Raw genomic sequence first — 20182 nt, 5'->3', positions numbered from 1 at the left:
GTTCGTCTAGTCAACATAAGGATCATGATGTTGTTGAAATATCTGATTCTGCAAGTGATGAAATGGAGGAAATTCAATGCGAAAGTTTTCTAGATGAATCAGAAGGTCAGAGAGAGGGTGACTCAGGGATGCTAATGATTATGGATTCAGCTATTCAAACTGAGAATATGATAGCTCAAGAGGACAATCAAAATTTTAATAATATTGAAGATATTTTGAAGGGGTCGTCGAGTGTTGCCAATGAATTCAATGAACATCAATTTGTTAACTTGATATCTCCAACCGATGAATTTGGAATACACTTTGAACAGGAGATTTTCTCTAATGGCAAGGAAGATACTACGACTCCTCCTGATCTAAATGTTCCATTTCAAATTGCAGAGATTGTTCTTGAGCGTGATGCTGATTTCCAACTTAGTGAGGATGAAGACAAGATGATTCTTCATTCACCATTCATTGAACAAGAAGCTTATAGAATTTATGGTGATTCTGATCTCGTTCTTTTTGCATCAATGAGTGTTCTGGGTGCATGGAAATATCATACGAATCCGTAATATCTCAAAGCTTATCTGAGTGTTCGCGACAAATACAAATTGAAGAATGAAGAGAAACTTTAAGTACAGCGGAATTCAGAGATCAAAAGCATTAATAAAGTTTTGATGATTAACAAGGATGGAGTGAAGATTCCATTATTTCAAGTGACAAGAATGGATGATGAGGATTATCAGTTCTCTGAAACGGATTTTGATAAACTGAAGATGGACGACATTATTTTCATCTACAATTACTTAATAGACTTGAATGAATCTGCAATAGTTTATCATGCTACTGTGATGAAGGCAGTCTACAGATTTATTCTTGACTCAATGAGATGGATGTCCGTTCACGATTTTCAGATGGGGTTAGAATCTGGACACAAAAAGCTCGGAATCAAACTGCCAAATCAAGTGACTGAAGAGCTATGATATATGTCCTTACTTGAAGTGAGTGACTATCCATATGGGTTTGAATTTGTCAATTCTCACTATACAAAGGTCTTCATCAGAGTCTCAGATTTCAGAAGATACTCAGACGGTACGTTGATGTATGCTTTTAAATACATGAGATGGAGACTGATCAATAACTGCTATTCAACTGAAGATAATGAGATTGTCAAATACATTCTTACGAGATTGAAAAGTCATCTAAAGACAAGAGTGAACATACGAAGATATTAGAATCTCAAGGGATTCAAATCCAAAGTTCACTTCAAAGGAACAAAGTTCCTTTAGATGTTTTAAATAGGATTATATTGTAAAAAGTTCGCATTTAACACTAAGGGGGAGATTGTTAGGACCCCGAAGTTGTATAGTATTAATGTGAAATATGCTTAAATGAAGGTTCCTTATAAGAGGGCTATATAAGGAACCTAACTAGTCCTAATTAGATAGCCATTGCATTGTAAATGAGTTCTAGAAGCTGTGGAATGTAAATCTTGTTGATTCTCTCTCATACCTAATCTCCTTCACACTTACCGAATCTCATTCTAACTTGTCTTTTCTTCTAATCTCAACATGATCTGACCTATCATGTTAGATGCGTTTAAATTAAGCCCCAATTACAATCTAACATATGTGAACTACCTAGTCGGTTCACCTGGAATTCCCCAGCGCAGACACTTCAATTAAGATTACACGACACGAAATTCTCCGTAGCCTAAAACCTCCTAATTGTGACCAAATATCTCAACTGAGATGAAGACTCGAATTTCAACCACACCAACTCTCGTTGTGTATGATTCACCCCCTATTTCGTCTAGCCTTTTGAATTCAATTTACTCTCGTCTCCGAGTAAGCAAATAACCAATTAAGACAAACCAATTGTAAATTTATGTATTAAATTAATGAACTCTCGTCCTATGAAACAAATACACAATCAATTGAATCAAAAAGCTTAGCTTCAATAAGAATCGATCTTTAATTCAAACATCAATCATCATATATTAAACTAACAATTGATAAATAGCATCCAACACATAGGTTTATTAGTCTAGACAAACATTAATAAACTAGCAAAAAATCATGGCAACAATGGAAATCAAAATCAAAATAATAATTAAAGAAAACATTGTTTGATAAATAAGAATCAACCTAACATGATGAATCTTGATTAGTTCTTGGATTGATCCTTGAAAAAGGAATGATTGAAGCGTTAGAGTAACCTTGGAATTCCCCAAAAGTTACTAAAAATCGCCTCTTGTGCTCTGAAAATCGGCTGCCAAAAAGAATAATCCTTGGGATAAAACTGCTCCCTTTTTATAGCAAAAGAATTCTGGCCGACCTCATATGTACGGTGCGCAGTTGTGAATGAAAAATGTTGTTTGGATAGAAAGCTGACTGAACTCTTTTGTAGGCATAATGCGCGGTGCGCATTGCTGTGCGTGGCGCGCACTTCTACAGCCAACAATACTTCCTCGTTTTTACATATAACTTGCCTTGATCACAACCCAAATCACCTAATAACATATAAACTGCTGTATACTCATCATAAACTCCATAAATCAATCAAATAATACTTCTCTGCTCTCAAATCATAATCTTCATAATAATCGCGAATAATAACCAAAACCGTATCCAAATGGACTAAAAATGACGGATATTGCTGTGATGACCCGGGAATTTCCGACCAAATTTAAACATAATCTTATATGATTCGACTCGATAAGCAAAGTCTATTAAACCGAGTCTCATTATGTTTAAACTATTTCATGATAACATTTGACCTTTAACTATTTCCGACGATTCACGAACCTTTAATTGTAACTAAGAATGTAAATATAAATAATTATATATAAAACTAATTATATTAGTATTAATGAACTATTAAGTAATTTTGTTATTATAAAAGATAACATTTAATAACTAAAGATTTTCATTTTGAATATATATAGTATATTGTATATAAATGATTCAAACATATTTTACCAACGTTATCAAAATATTAAATGTACAATGTTATACTTTGTAGTTAATTGTTTAATATACATAATTAATCATCTACTCAACATTTAAAACATGATTTTATATATATGGTAGTATACATATATACATAAATATAACTATATATATATGATTTTATACATAATTATTATATTATGTATATGTAGAAATTTATAATATATCTATGATGAAATAATGTACTATTTTAATAAATATATATAATACTTACATATATAAAAAATTTATATTTTTCATAATTACATACATAAGTATAATATAATTAGTATGTAAATAAATATTATAATATATTTATATTAAAATGCATAAATATATAATATTCAGTATATGTTACAATACATATTACATAATTATTAAATATTACATAATAATAGATGATATTAATAAATTAAATTTAAATACAAATATAGTTGTTGTAGTAATGTTATTTGTATCGTCAAATATCAATATTTGTATTCATAATATCACTTTATATCATATAAAGATGAAATTGGATGTATAAATTAGATTATTATTACTAATATTATTATTATCGATAAAATATTAATATTATCATAATTAGTATGGTATTATTATTATTATTATTATTATCATTTTTACAATTATTATTATCATTAATATTATATTTATCATTATTATTAATTTTATTAATATTATTAGATATTAATAGTATTGTTATTATATATTATTATTATTAATTAAAAAAAAAACAGTAGGGATCTATATTATACGCGTGACCTCTGTATCCTTTATCTCTATTATTATTATTTTTTTTGTTTCTTTCCTACTCCCAACTCGTGAACCTGTGTTGACATTTTCTCCATTTTTTTATCAACCGATCTCTATTATTACAACATGATTATGTATAATTGCAAATCAAATAAAAAGGAAATCCAATGGGATTAAAGAGCACAGCGATATTTTTTTTTTCTTCTTCTCTGCACGCTTCAAATTTTTTTTTTCTCTTAATTCAATTTCGAATAAAGTTTCAAAATCTAAAAATGCAGAAAGGTTAGAAATCTTTCTTTGAATCTATCTGCAAAATCTCAACTCTCAAATCTTTATATCGATCTTGAATTTTGAAGTCAAAGTTTAGTTTAAAAAAAGTCAACAATTGTTCTTGAGACAAATTCGCGTTCGTGTATATGTTTCTGATCAAATTGACGATTCCAGTAGTTTTTATACATGTTTAGAAAACTATTTCGTGTTATAAACATTATCTATAATGTTATCTATTACGAAATCAATTTTTTTTGTTTTGTTCCAAGAACCGACGCTGCAGTAGGCCTTTAGTATTTTTTTTTATTTTAGAACCCAAATTATTATTTTTTCTGTAATGTTTTGAAGCTTTAAAGGGAACCCCGATTTTTTTTTTTTTTTTTTTTTGGTTATTGATGTTTTGTTGAATCCATGAGACTTGTGGAGAAGAAGAGGAATAGAAGAAAAACAGTTTATATATAAAATTTAAATTCGATATTAGTACAGAGAATCAGAATTAGTGGGATGGTCGAGAGTGTTTGCGTGTGAGCATGTGGTCACGAGATCGAGTCCAGAGGACGGTAGTTTTTTTTTTTTTTTTTGAAACTCTTTTCATGTGAGGTAGTTTTCTTTTCTAATTTTATTATTGTTATTATATATTAATTATTATTAGTATTATTATTATTATTGTGATTGTTTTGATTGTTATTGTTATTGTTATTATTAGTATCATACTTGTTATCATATTTGAAAGTATTATAGACATTACTATTATTATTATGATAGGTATTAATAATATTATTATTAGTAATGAACTTATCATTTTATCATTTTAGTATTTTATCATCATTAGGATTATGATTATGATTATCATTATTATTATTATGAAGGAAATAAAAATATATTATTATCATCAATATTATAATTTGTACCGGTTTATAAATAATAGTATCATCAGTACATTTACAATTAATAATATCATATTTATCAGTATCATCATTAATATTTACTAGTATTATTATGATTATCATTTATCATTTTATAAATATTAGAACCCTTATTATTAACATAAGTATGGTATTAGTATTAATATTATTTAAGAGTTATTATTATTAGTATCATTAACAGTTATCATTTTCATTTTTTTGCTATTAGTATTATCATTATTAATAAAATTATTATTATTATTAGTAAATCATTATTATCTAAATTATTATTTTAACAAATAAATCTTTTGTACACTATATATATACTTATGGTATATACTAGGATTGTATTAATAATTCACATAACAAACTAATAAAATTTCATAAATACAATACTAACCACAAATATATGTATATAAATATATTAATGTCACTATTTATATAAACGTAAATCATTATAGATATATATACATAAAATAGATATATATATATATATATATATATATATATATATATATATATATATATATATATATATATATATATATATATATATATATATATATATATATATATATATATATATATATATATATATATATAATATAACTTAAAATATAATATAAGTATACGTTTTAAAATAAAGGTTAGAATAAATTCTACAAAACTATAATATATAAATAATACATATTAATAAATGAAATTTTGTAACTTACATTATACGTATTAATATATACACAATTGATATAGGTTCGTGAATCCGAGGCCAACCCTGCATTGTTCAATGACGTCATATGTATTTTTACTACAAAATACAGTATCGTGAGTTTCATTTGCCTTTTTACCCTTTATATTTTTGGGCTGAGAATACATGCGCAACTTTTATAACTGTTTTATGAAATTGACACAAGTACGTGAAACTACATTCTATGGTTGGATTATCGAAGTCGAATATGCCCCTTTTTATTAAGTCTGGTAATCTAAGAATTAGGGAACAGACACCCTAATTGACGCGAATCCTAAAGATAGATCTATCGGGCCCAACAAGCCCCATCCAAAGTACCGGATGTTTTAGTACTTTGAAATTTATATCATGTCCGAAGGAGGATCCCGGAATGATGGGGATATTCTTATATATGCATATTGTTAATGTCGGTTACCAGGTGTTCAATCCATATGAATGATATTTTTGTCTCTATGCATGGGACGTATGTTTATGAGAAATGGAAATCTGAAATCTTGTGGTCTATTAAAATGATGGAAACGATTGTTTAAGTTAAACTAATGAACTCACCAACCTTTGGTTGACACTTTAAAGCATGTTTATTCTCAGGTACGAAAGAAATCTTCCGCTGTGTATTTGCTCATTTTATAGATATTACTTGGAGTCATTCATGGCATATTTCAAAAGACGTTGCATTCGAGTCGTCGAGTTCATCAAGATTATTATCAAGTCAATTATAGTTGGATATATTATGAAATGGTATGCATGCCTGTCAACTTTCGATGTAATGAAAGTTTGTCTTTTCAAAAACGAATGCAATGTTTGTAAAATGTATCATATAGAGGTCAAGTACCTCGCGATGTAATCAACTGTTGTGAATCGTTTATAATCGATATGGACTTCGTCCGGATGGATTAGGACGGGTCTTCACAATTGCCATGATAAATATATGAGAAATGTGCAATATCAACCATGGAATTGGCTAAGGGTAGTCTGTTGAATGAAGAGATGAGAAGAAAGACAACTTCAGATCATTGTGTTTTCTTTCAGAGGTTTGGTGATGGTGATTTCATCATATTGTTGTTATATGTTGATGATATGCTAATTGTTGGTAAAAATATTGAAAGAATTGCGCAGTTAAAACGAGAATTGAGCAAGTCTTTTGCTATGAAAGATTTGGGGCCAGCAAAACAGATTCTTGGCATTAGGATTTCTAGAGATAGAGGTGCGAAGATGTTACATATATCACAAGAGCAATACATTGAAAAGGTGCTTAGTAGATTCAACATGGGAAAAGTTAAAGTGGTTAGTTCCCCTCTTACTACCAACTTTAAGCTAATCGGTAAAGATTGCCCTTCTTCAAAGGAGGATGTTGAGGAGATGGATAGAGTTCCATATGCTTCAGCGGTTAGTAGCTTGATGTATGCTATGATGTGTACTAGGCCTGATATAACTCATGCGGTAGGTGTTGTTAGTCGGTTTATGTCAAATCCAGGTAAAAAGCATTGGGAAGCTGTTAAATGGATTTTGAGATAATTAAGAGGTACTTCCGAGTTAGGTATCACGTTTGGAAATGGAGAGTCGATGCTTGTTGGTTACAGACTCAGATATGGCAGGAAACAAAGATAACATGAAGTCCACTTCTATATATTTTGATGACCTTCGCATGGGGAGCGGTTTCATGGCAATCAAGGTTGCAAAAGTGTGTTGCATTATCTACGACCGAGGCTGAGTATATGGCAGCAACAAAAGCATGCAAAGAACTTTTCAGGATGAAAAACTTTCTACAATACCTTGGGTTTAAGAAATCACGATATGTGGTTCTTTGTGATAATGAGAGTGCGATTCACTTGGCTAGAAACTCTATGTTTCATAAGCAGACAAAACATATTGATGTACGGTATCATTGGATTAGAGAAGGTCTTGAAAATGGGTTGTTTGGACTTGATAAAGTTCATACCGACGATAATGGTTCCGACATGTGCACAAAGGCTTTGGCTAGTGAAAAATTCAAGGTATGTTGCTCGATCGCCGGGATGACGATCTCTTCCTCATAATTGGAAAGGGGGAGATTTGTTGGGTTTTATTTGGGTTTCCAAATATGAGGAAAATGTTAACTCAAGCCCAAAGCCCAACAATTAGCCCGTACAAGGTATCCTTGGCCTTGTATGTCTAGGGCATCATTTAAAGGAAATATGTGCAGCCATTTTTTAGAACAAGAGAGAGTGAGATCAAGAAAAAAAGTGTGATTCCCAATTCCCGTCTACAAATACAGCAGTCCAGAAAACCTTCGATCCCCGGAGTTCTGACCGTTGAATTTTCACCATTTTTGGACTGTGTCTTCTTAACATCAGTGCCAAGGTTTTCAACCATTGAATTCGTCTAATAAGGTCTGTAGGTCATGTTCTTGCTGCTGGAACAGAGGGCAGTTTTTGGGTGAGATAATTCTTCTTTTGTCTTTAGGGTTTTTCATATACTTGTTGACTGTTGTAGTTCAAGAGTATGATGATATTGTATGCCTCTAGTTGACCTAGAGAAGACCTATTGTATTGCTCTCTTGTTGGTGATAGTGAAATTTAAGTGGCTTACGGGTCCCGTGGTTTTTTACTCTCGATTTTGAGAGGTTTTTCCACGTAAAAAGCTCGTGTCTTTGTGTGTGCTCAATTATCCTTTAATTTGTTGATTTTGGGCTGATTTAAATTGCATTTGGTATAATCTATTTGTTAGCATCCTCACAGTTTCATACAGGTCGGGAAATATTTGTCAAACGAAAGTTTGTTTCCGCTTTGTAGATTGCCCGTTGTGACTTATTTTCCCATCAAAACTATTATACTCTGAATACATACAGTTATTTTCTATGCGGTGCTAATAGGTTATTGTATTCCTTTGTCAGTTTATATGTTTCGGTTTTGTATATTTGGAAGTAACACTAAAAACTGAACCGAAACTAAATTTAAATTTCAAAATCGAAAAGATTGAAAATCAAATTTGAATTTGGTTCTTTATTTTATCAAAACCGAAATACCAATAAATCATCACTTTAACCAATAATTATAAAAATTCTATTTTTAACTCGGATTTTGGTTTTGAATTTGGTGTTTTGTGTGTATATATATTATAATAACAAATAATAGACTAGTAGTTGAATTCAATTTTGAATTCGGTTTTGATTTCAGCAAATTAAAAAGATTAAATCAAAATCTGAACTGAACCGAATCGAACCCAAATTAAAATCAAATTAAAACTCGGTTTGCTTTTAATTTTTCTTTTATGATTTTGCATATTAAAAAGTTCGAAACCAAATGTTTACACCTTTGTCCCTAATACTCGATTTTTTCACTCAAGAGTAGAGAAAAATCCTCCCTAATACCCGAGGACAAGGAGATTACTTTCAAAAGAACCTCCGATCAATATGAAGAAAAATGTGATAAAAGTCATGTAGATGTAAGTAAACATATAGATCGATACATACGGGTAAATGATATACGAGTGTTCGAGATCGAACTCGATATATCTAATTTGATACAGGAAAGCGTAGAATAGGAACTAGTCGTAAGCTACAACTCTTATAGCATGTCATTCCAAATGTCTCGCTCATGTCTAAGTCTTGCGGATTCTCTCCATCAGGTAACTCCCAATCGAAATGGTAAAGCAAATAAGCTAACGAAAGCTCGGTGTTCACCATTCCTAATGAAATTCCAGGACAAACTCTACGGCCAGCGCCGAAAGGAATGTACTCAAAGTCTTGACCTCTATAATCCTTGATTTCGTCCTGAAACCTTTCAGGATTGAACACATTGGGATCCTGCCAACTAACGGGATCTCGTGTAATGGCCCAGTAGTTTATAAGAACTCTTGTTTTTGACGGGATTTCATAGCCTTTGATTGTGCATCTTTCCATGGATTCTCGTGGGAGCAAGAGAGGGATTGGAGGGTGAAACCGAAGAGTCTCCTTGACTACCATTTTCATGTAACTTAGTTTTGGAAGATCAGTCTCTTCGATAATCTGTTTGGATTTTGAATTGATGACGTGTCTAACTTCGATTTGTGCTTTATTCATTATGCTCGGGTTTCTTAACATCTCTGACATCGCCCATTCCACCATGTTCGATGAATTTTCACTTGCTCCAGTGAATATATCCTATCAAGATAATTTACATAAAACAATAAATTGATAGCCCTAATATATACATTCTCATATGCATGTTATATCATGTAGAGGGTTCTTTAGTTTAGTTTGGTTTAGAGTTCTCGGTTTAATCAATTCAATTCGAATTCGGTTTAATTTTGGTTAAAACAAATAACCAACGAAATTAAATTTTCTTCAAAACACCATTCTAACATACATATTTACAATATACATACAATTATATGATACAAACAACCTAAATATAACTATTACTAAGTGTTATCTTTTAATCAAAATTCGTATTCATGAGCACGAAACTGTTAGCGCATTTGAATCCAATCTAATCTAACCATATAAAAAAATAAAGTGGTAATTAGGTAAACGTATTCAATTAAAACCCTTAGGTGATTATTAATTATAATCTCACTATTAATTTGGGTGATGATCCTCTCTTATTTTTAAACCATCGATTTAGATTTTAACAACTGATTTAAATTACAATCATTGACTAAATTTCAACCAAAACATTAATTGTGTCCTAATTAGAGACATCCTCGTAGTTATCTCTCTCTCTCTCTCTCTCTCTCTCTCTCTCTCTCTCTCTCTCTCTCTCTCTCCATATTAGTTATTTGCCTCCCTTCAGATTAGTTACGGAGTAATTTTTTTCTTTTTTGGAACAACGAGATTTGGAGTCACTGACCGGGATCATCAAAGGAGTTCCCACCACCCGATCGTATATGTTCCACGTATCAAGTATGTTCCACCAAACTCGAGACCTCACGACACACCCAGAATGACGGTAACCACTCAGCTAATGGAGATGGTTCCTCCAAATTAATTATTTATCTTCCTTCAAATTAGTTATTTGTTAGATTTGATTCTATATTCAAATTAAACGATTTGAAACCAAATATCTATCATGCATACATGTATATCTCTTTTTGACTATCAAAAGAAAGGAATAATATACTACAGTACTTACCAAGAGGATGGACTTGATATTGTCTGTTGTCAATGGCTCGTTTTGGCCATCTTCTTCCTTATAACGAAGAAGAACATCTACAAGACAATCACGTTCTGGCTTCTCAATTTCACATTGCTCGATACGCTCTTGTATTTTTTGGTCCATAATGTTACTAAGCTCCACATGACACTCTTCAATCCTTCTAGTCATTCCACTTAAATTCGCAACAAAACTAAGCGACGGAAAGAAATCTCCAATCTGAAATCCAGCTGCCAAACTCGCCCCTTTCCTAATCGCCAACCGAAATTTTAATTCATCATCAAATTTATCACCAAATGTCATCCTAGTAATGACATTGTGATTCAAAGCGAATACCCTTTCACCCATGTTTATTGGTATGCAACTTTTAGCAATTGATTGAGCAAACAATTTCACCTCTTGTTCACGTATAAAACGTGTTGAATCCATGCTTTTTGTTGTAGAGAGTTCAAGAAAACATATCTTCCTAACTTGTCTCCAATAAGATCCATAAGGAGCAAACGCGATGTCCGTATAGTTATAGCCCAAGATTTTGGGTGCCACGAGTTTAGGGCGGTTAGAGAAGATATTATCATGAGTCTTCATGATCTCTCTAGCTATTTCAGCTGAGGAGACAACAATTGTGGATACAAACCCGAGCTTGAGGTGCATGATGGGGCCATATTTGGTGGCAAGATCACGGAGGGCTCGGTGTGGTGTTGGTGTCAGAAGATGATTCATGTTACCGATAAATGGAAGCGTTGGAGGACCCGGAGGGAGTTGACTCTTTTTGTGAAGAAGACATTTTCTTATGAGGAAGAAGATGAAAAATAAGATGATAGGAATGAATAGAGACTCCTGAATCATATTTGGGTTGAAATGTATTTCTTATTTCTTATATCTAGATATATCATTCAACTATATATACACCAATTCATGAGCCTGTTGGTGTGTTTAACTAGTAGTTTAATGCCTTATATTAAATATTCTCTATTGTGGTTTTTGACCACAAGAGACTTCATATTCAAACTAGCTCCATATTTTGAGGTGGTCAACGAAAAAGATCGGAAACAGTCACAGGATAATCGTGGTCGTGTACATCTAATTGAAATAACTTTCTTTTCCGGGGATAGCCTTAAAACGGAAATTTCTATATGTTTTTTTTTTTTTTAACGACAGATAGAGTCACGAACGTGGATATGAGATGAACAGATCACAAATAGTCCAACAGCTAAACAGTGTCAGTTAGCGCGCGAAGCAATCTTAACTGATTTTAACTTGTAGTTCACACTTTGAACAATGTTTCATTTAGTTTGTACTTGTTGTTTTTGACCATGTATACTAGAATGACCAATAAAAGAAAGGGTAATCTCGAATACCTTCACAAAATGAAACATTGTTCACAGTGTGAACTAGTAGTTAAAGTCAGTTAACGTTGCTTCGGGCGCTAACTGACACCGTTTAGCTGTTGGACTATTTGTGATGTGTTTCGTCCCATAATTAGTTAGGGATCGAGATTTGGTTTGTCGGGTGCTGTCTTTCGATTGAGTTTGTACTCATATAATTTATCAAGGTCAAAATAGCTTGGTATTTCTTTTGGTGGTTGTAGTTTTGTAGATTGGTTTATGGAACCGGTCTAATTATAACTGAGTTATTAATTTGCTATATATCATTAACAGTGAGGGTTTAGATAAACAAACCTTATTTAATTAACGATTTTCATCTTGATAGATACTTTGGATTTACTATACTGTGAGTGTCAATTTCAACCCGTTTAAAAAACTTTAAAGATGCTATCCAACCCGTTTACTTTAAAGAAAATGATATCTCAACATGGGAATATAATAAGCATATTTCAGATGCATGCTAATAAAATAATTTTGTAACGTGATGTACACAGTCATCTTTACATTTTCGAAATATTCTTGTACACGGAAAACTACATGTGCTGACTATTTGTTTTTATTTTGTTATTTGTTATACCTAGATTTTCGACTCGCTTTGCGAGCCGACTAATCCCATGACGACTAATCACTTTGCAACATCACGGGTAAACCTTCATGGCCACGAGTAATTTTTTTTTTCCAGTTATGTAGATTCAAACCCATGTCCTCTACAAGAAATGGAAGTGTGGGTGGATCGACATCAAATAAAAAATTTTGCTTTTTGTATACCCTAACCACTCCACCACCACCACCCAACATGAAAAACCTAATTTAATACAAAAAAAATTTCACGGATAATCCATGTGGTTTGTTCTATGTTATGCGGATAGTCCAGAGAATTTTATAACACAGATAGTCCGCTACCTTGCAAATCATGCAAGGATAATTCAGTTGCCGTCTAACAATCGTTAACTTTTTTCTCCAAGTCAAGGCAGCGGGTAATAAAAAGGTCATTTTATTTCCATCTTCTTCATAATTAACTCTCAAATTCACCAACAATCTCAAATTTCTTGAGATTCAAAAACCAAAATAAATCCAAAATCTCAATTCCACAACCTTATCATCAAGAAGAAATGGAGAAATTTGAACGTGATCCGAGCTTCTATGCGTTGCTACCGTCAACCCTAGTTCTTTACGATATTTCAACTATTGAATTACATGGATTTGATACTTTCTTTGTCTGTAATTGTTCCTTTCAATGATTGTGCAGTGTTTCATATATCAACTATGATGTCCGAGTATTTTTTATTGTTTAATAACAGTTCTTCTCTAGACGAATAACTTCTTAAAATTCAAGATTGAAACATTTAAGCAGTACTTTCGAAACATCCGCTAGGGTAACACAGATCCGCCACTCATTAATATTAGTATATAATCAAACAAAAAAGAGCTTATGTTCATAAACCTAGTGATGTAAGATCATGAAAAAATACATAGTGCCATTATAAAATTAAGATGCATATATTTACTTTTCATTCAGAGTCGGAATCGTGATTTGCAGAAAATCTCACTGTCCTGCGTCTACTTTCATCATATTCAGCTTCTTCGTCATCATTTTTTTTCTTCTCGTCAATTATACCTACACAACAAACATAAATTAGTAACCACCATAAACACACAATATGAACAGGTTGGACAACAAGTCAAAATGGATTGGGTCATTGGGTGGGCCAGAGCATCTATGTTCAAATACTTTTACATAATCAGTGTATCAAGATATAGTTGCAGAACTTATATTAGTAGTTTAATACTAATGTAACATACTGCACAAAATAATTCAGGAGGTTAGTAATGAAAACTATCACATCTATCAGCAAGATAAAACGTAACTCGGTTCAACCCACTTACACGTAAACAGATCAAAACTATCACATCTATCAACATGTTACCGTAATCAAAAAAAGGTGGAGTTGCAAAAATCGAAATAAAAGGAACACGATGTTAGGAAGGCGATCAAGCAATCATTAATAGGAAAATGTTACCTTTCTTTATCAATAAAGATTCTAGCTTTCTAGTGCTAAAATCTTCTGTTCCTCCAAGATCTTGAAACCCAACCAGTCTATCACCTGCGATTCCTTTTCTGAAAAAATAATGAATTTTTAGCCAGACAGTGGGGAACCAAAACTGAAACTTCGATCACGCTTAGCCAACATGAATGACCTGAACAGTATGACGCATGGCAACGTTTTGATTCCTAGTTTGGTGACGAAGAACGGAGAATTCTGCACGGAATTTAAAAATGAATAAGAGAACACACACACACAAAACATGGTTGCAAGAATCGCTACTCGGAGAGTACTTGGTCATGACTTTTCACGGAGTAATCACCAACTCAGTGAGTAATCGGTGACTCGGGAAGTAACCAGATTGGAGTTTTTATATATTTAAAAGATAATTTTCAAATTATACGCGTACATATACAAGAAATCCATAAACATAAACATTAACATAATTGTCTAAAAACATAAACATAACCTGCATTTGTTCAAAAGATCTAAAATTCTAATATATGTTCATATTAAAACGTTGACCAATATTGACTTTGACTGGTTTTGACTAAATAAATCCGATTTTGACTGACTGACCGACGTTGACCAGTCAATCACTTGGATTTTGGAAAATCGGCTCGGCCATGTCTATAAAAGGAGTACTCAGGGAGTACTCGGCATTAATTAGAGAGTTTTACGACACTGTGCACACAACACACAAAAAATACCACTTTGATGTTAATAAGAATAAGAATAATACAAGAGTGAAGTTGAGTATAGGTACAAGGACACAAAAATAGACCTCTGCATCTACTTTAATAAACTTGGTATCTAGATGACTTGTTGCAAGAGATTTCAAATGCTTATCCATTATCCTACAAGATACATCAACATAGTTATATAGAAGGGATACATAGACGAAGTATTTTATAACTGTTAACGAATATATACACAATATATAAACAAAGAAATATGGGACAGTGCACCTATACTTAAGAAAATAAAACACAGCAAAGAGGCAACATTAATTGCAAGTAGTAGCAAAATGGATGGGTCAGATAACTGGTAAGATGTCAAAACATTATTTTGGTTCGAGTTATATTGACTCAATACATTTTTTACCCAATCCGTTATAGATAAATATGGCGTCAATTATGATTACAAAAAACATATACAATACTTCAATAGCAGCAAGTCATTATAGATTAAGGAGGTAAAAGTGGAGAGTACATCAAAACACTTACTTGCAGCGATAGAACTCCCGATGATAGAAGTGGCAAATCACCTTTTCACTACCAGTGACTTCACCTAGAAAGTCTCCTTCGGTTATCTCCCTGTACTCTCCGTGTCCTTTTTTCGTCAACGACTGCCGTTTTTCAGCTTCTTTCTTTTAAAAAGAAAGACGAAAGCAAAAAAATCATATATGAATGTTAAAACGATTTTTCCCAACTTCATGTATGTCAAGATTATTAATATACTCAAATAATCACCTTAAGAGCAGCAATCCTATCTGCGTGCAACTTTTCAAGCTCAGGGTCCTATTAAACGTGATTGAATTAATACAAAACCATAGATTAACAAACATATATCCTATTGTCTAATAAAAATATGTATTATCAACTTACATCCATCAACTCATCAAGATCGATCTCCTCATTAAAAGACGATGATGCTTGAGCCTTTTCTTGAGCTAATATTTCCTACAAAAAGTATATACATATATAACTTAAGTACTGTAATAATAACCCAAATAATATCATCACATAAGCGCCCTCCTTTTTAGTTAATGTTGATCGGGTAAGCTAATAACTGATCGTGCATCCTACAAGTTCACAAATATCTCCTTATTCTAGTAATATCCCGAGCAAGCTTAACTTGCATCTGACAAGCTGCGAAACAAGTTTAGCTTATAATTTTCATCTTTATCATACATTTCGGTGTTGTTTGTTTTTCAGTTTGCAGATAGCCAGATCTTATTATGTCTTATGTCTGAGCGCCCGCAGACGCTTTTACTGTAGAGTTTTTATTTTTCTGAGGAAATAAAATAAAACAATGTCTTATTTTGAAATATGCTTCAAAGTGTTGCAGACAAGATTGAGTTATTTTGCAAACATTGAAACAAACGGTTTTCACTATTCAGCATACAAACATTTAGGTCATATCTTCTTTACAGACATGGTCTGCAAATCTTCAGACAAAAACATCTTAAAAGACAAACAGCACCTTCATGTCCCTCATTACCATTCTTGAAAATATTAGGATTCCATCGGACATACTTTTTTTTTTAACTACATAAAATTTTATAAAACTAGCACGAAGCTAGAAAAAATTACAAGCAAGACAACAGGTTTTGCAACCACGAAGTCCAATAAAAACTGTTCTGCATATCGCTAGTTCACTATCATCAAATAACTTAATATAGTCAATCATTTTGTTAAACATAAACGTTTGTAACCACATTAAAAACAACCTTAAAAAAGATTCAATAACATAGCAATTTATGAATTGCATTTTAAATTTCAATATTACATTTAAGAAAAAATAACATAACATAATAATTTAAATTTCAATATTACATTTCAGTTTCAAATACATATTACGTATACGCATTAATTATTATTAAAAGAAAAAAAAACCTTTTGGTAATCACGAGCAGCTGCAGCCATAACATTTCCATAAGCTAAAGTTTGCAGAGTTGATTTAACTGAATCCGGATCCATATTTAAAGCGGAGCTAGTAACCTGCTGTAAAATTAACCCTAATATATCAATGCTGCAGCACAAATCGAAGATGACATTACACAACCTTTAGTGATCTGAAATTATAATTATGAATACGATTTGAATTGAAGAAAATATGAACCCTAATTTTACCACGGATCTCAGATTTGGATTATTGTGTGGATGTTGTATGTAACTAATATTAACTGAAAGGTCAAAACATGTAAATATTCGAAATCTGAAGGACCGGAATTGTAATGTAACAAGTTTCCCAGGGGTCAATTCTAATTTTTTATATGACCATATTCAATTAAAAAAAATAAGCTTTTTTATATACAAAAGTTTTAAATATATGTATGAATAAATTCATTAAATACTATAAAATTTGGTTAAATACTAGCACTATAGGCCCCTTTGAATTATGGACCATGTGCGAGCGCACGTGTTGCACGCCCTCAAATCCAGCCCTGAAGTTCCCACACAAATACTATAACAACGAATATAATGAGAAGATGCTAAGCTTGTATCCTAACAAATATTTCAAGTTATAGCAATTTAATTCCCAACATTTTGTGGATTATGCAACCATTCGAACCAATCAATCTTCTTTGATTTGCAACGCCTCGCGATCCATTCGTAACTTTTGACTGGAATTTCATTTAAAGCAACCGGAAGGTTCAACATTTATTTTAAAGACTTTTTGATTTCGATTCTTCCAAATGAGATAGCCGCACGTCCATTTCACCGCTTGTCAAATCTTCGCACCTAAAGGTGACATTTGTTGAAGACAGTTCCCACTGAAGGCATCACCAATACCAAAATTGGTGACACCACGTAAACCCTACCAATTGTAGACCTTAGACCATATATCAAGAACAATTTTGCATAAGAAAAGGGAATGGTCGACCGACTCAATATCATCATCGCATAAAGGACATCTAACGGAGTGAAGATCGATATCGCGCTTGTAGAGTTCCGACAATACGAGTAATATCCTCCGTTTAGCCCTCCACACGAACACCTCGACTTTTTTAGGTACCAAATTATTTCGCAATGTTTCAAACGAGTTAGTTGCTGTAGAAATTATCGTCGATGTAACCAAATCTTCAACTGTTTTGGTAGTGAATTTACCATTACCATTTAGTGTCCATCTCCACGAATCACACTTGTTAGTCTCAATTACCACGAGTTCAATAAACTGCACAGTTCGATCAGCTCTTGTTTAATCTTTCTGCTCGGTATTCTCGACCAGTTCCATGACCCCATACACCTCGAACCATCCCAGCCTTCCTGTTACAAATGGTGATAATTACTTTTTGATTTCCACCTATTTTCTCATAATTACTTTTATGAAGTTATCAAATCTGATCAACTATGATTATAAGATTATTACGTTATTGCATAATTAAACTTAAATTATATAAAGATTTTGAACTTGCGGGCATAGCTCAACGGATCCTCTCATATACTTTGTGTCATGGGATATAGAGAGGTCATGAGTTCGATCCTTAGGGATGACATGATTATCTTTAAAAAAAACTGAACACCAATAATTGTGGTATATATTGACCATATAGGGAGGTTTTACCGGATTCGTTCACGGACCTATACCCAGGAACACTGCCCGAATGGGTGTGCTCCTGGGTACCGTCGATCGGGTTCGGGTTTCTGCCCGAACGTGTGTGATACGTGCAAATGATGAGTCGTTGAAATAAATGATCTACTGATGTCAAACAATCGCCGTTCAAAACCAAAATTATATAAAGATTTAACAAATCTACAAAATTTGGTCTTATACAGGAAATTAGCCCTAGGAAGTTTTATGTAAACTTACTCGTCAAAGTCATCAAACATTGTTAACATCTAAAATGAAAAGTGGCCAAGCAGCCACATTTATGAAACATAGAACCCTAAGTTTGGCAAATTTAAGAAAATGTCTACTGTTAATTAGTACTCTAATTTTGACTAAACCTTTTAGCTAAAAGTCTAGGTTATATCTTTCAATTCAACGTTAAATTTGTATTTAATTTTCTAAATAATTAATTGAAAGTATTTTTCAAAAAATAATTATTTTCGTTGTCCGATCACCAAAACTCAATTTCCTCCTATTAAACACAAAAAGTAGATTCACCTATAGTGATAACAAGTGACAAGTGATATAGGGGACCGCATGTAGTGGATTGAGGTTATTGTTATATTGATTTAAACTGGTTTATCGAGATGGATTACTTAATTACATATGTTATGTTAGATATTTGTAGAAATAGTGTAACGTACTTTTTACATGCATGATCTCTCATTTTTGTACAGAACATGATCAACCATCTTGGTACATAATGTTAGATAGTATTTTGCATGTGTGGTGTAACGTGAGTGTTTTAAAATTGATTCCACTTAAAATTTTATTATAAGAACTTATAGTTTCACTCATCAGTCATCACGTAATTAAAACCGTATCAGTGGTTTATAACTACAATACACATATCGTAGATTAATACAGCCTTTTATTAGAAAATAATAAGAAATAAAAAATTTGTGAAAAAAAAATTATTTGTGGATTGATACAAGCTTTTATTAAATATGATAAATAAAGGAAAAAATTTATGAATAAAATCAATAAAAAATAAATTAGCAAACTAAATTGAAAGATAAAAAAGAAACAATTCAAAAAAATATAATTTTTAGGTAAATACATAATCGCAAAATGGTAAATTGAAACGACCTCGACTCATTCTCGAAAAACGACAATCTTTTTTTTTTTTTTTTTTTTAAGATCCCACTATGGGATCTCAACCGTCCCACTATGGGATCCTGTTCTGACCAAAACAAGAATGGTCACATTTTTGCACATTGACCCATTTTTCCACCCATTTCGACACCAACCCATGTTTCATTTCAAATGTAAGTAAATCACCACTTTTAACAACTTTATACCATAATTACAATACTTGATATTAAACCGACTCGTTACAACATTAGGTGACAAATTCGATCAATCTTTACAAAATGTGGTTATTTTGACCCAAATGACAAAACGACAACCAAAAGGTAAAAGCATGATTCTTGGGATATCACTATCTCACCCAAAGCACCTACCAAAGGCATTTAGCATAAGCACAACAAGTATCGGCTACATCAAATCAAGCTTAATCGCATCGCAAGGCATTATAGGCATAATTCGACTAATCATCTATCTTATCCGTTCTTGCTCAATCCGTAACCTAAAAAAAAAGTTAAACAACAACGGAGTAAGCGAAAACGCTTAGTGAATACAATATGTGCATACATGTTAAC

The 20182-nt window shown here is 32.2% G+C and overlaps 2 protein-coding genes across 2 annotated transcripts; both read right to left on the bottom strand.

Moving 5' to 3' along the window:
• Positions 1-9138: 9138 nt before the first annotated feature.
• LOC139874788 (desmethyl-deoxy-podophyllotoxin synthase-like) lies at positions 9139-11602 on the bottom strand. Its single transcript, XM_071862188.1, has 2 exons — positions 10736-11602; positions 9139-9765 (listed from the first exon to the last, which is right to left on the bottom strand). Exons 1-2 carry the CDS (start codon positions 11600-11602, stop codon positions 9139-9141), a joined length of 1494 nt encoding a protein of 497 aa, XP_071718289.1.
• Positions 11603-13644: 2042 nt separating this feature from the next.
• LOC139877784 (thioredoxin domain-containing protein PLP3B-like) lies at positions 13645-17036 on the bottom strand. The gene is made up of 8 exons (XM_071865205.1): positions 16805-17036; positions 15794-15868; positions 15659-15706; positions 15413-15555; positions 14971-15043; positions 14341-14402; positions 14163-14260; positions 13645-13759 (listed from the first exon to the last, which is right to left on the bottom strand). The coding sequence occupies exons 1-8, from the start codon at positions 16886-16888 to the stop codon at positions 13653-13655; spliced, it is 690 nt and encodes a 229-aa protein (XP_071721306.1). The 5' UTR covers positions 16889-17036; the 3' UTR covers positions 13645-13652.
• Positions 17037-20182: the final 3146 nt, after the last annotated feature.

This window comes from Rutidosis leptorrhynchoides, chromosome 11 (genome assembly GCF_046630445.1).
Source record: "Rutidosis leptorrhynchoides isolate AG116_Rl617_1_P2 chromosome 11, CSIRO_AGI_Rlap_v1, whole genome shotgun sequence".
Taxonomy (NCBI): domain Eukaryota; kingdom Viridiplantae; phylum Streptophyta; class Magnoliopsida; order Asterales; family Asteraceae; genus Rutidosis; species Rutidosis leptorrhynchoides.
Note: the sequence above shows the minus strand (reverse complement) of the source record. Positions and strands in the feature narration are given on the sequence as shown.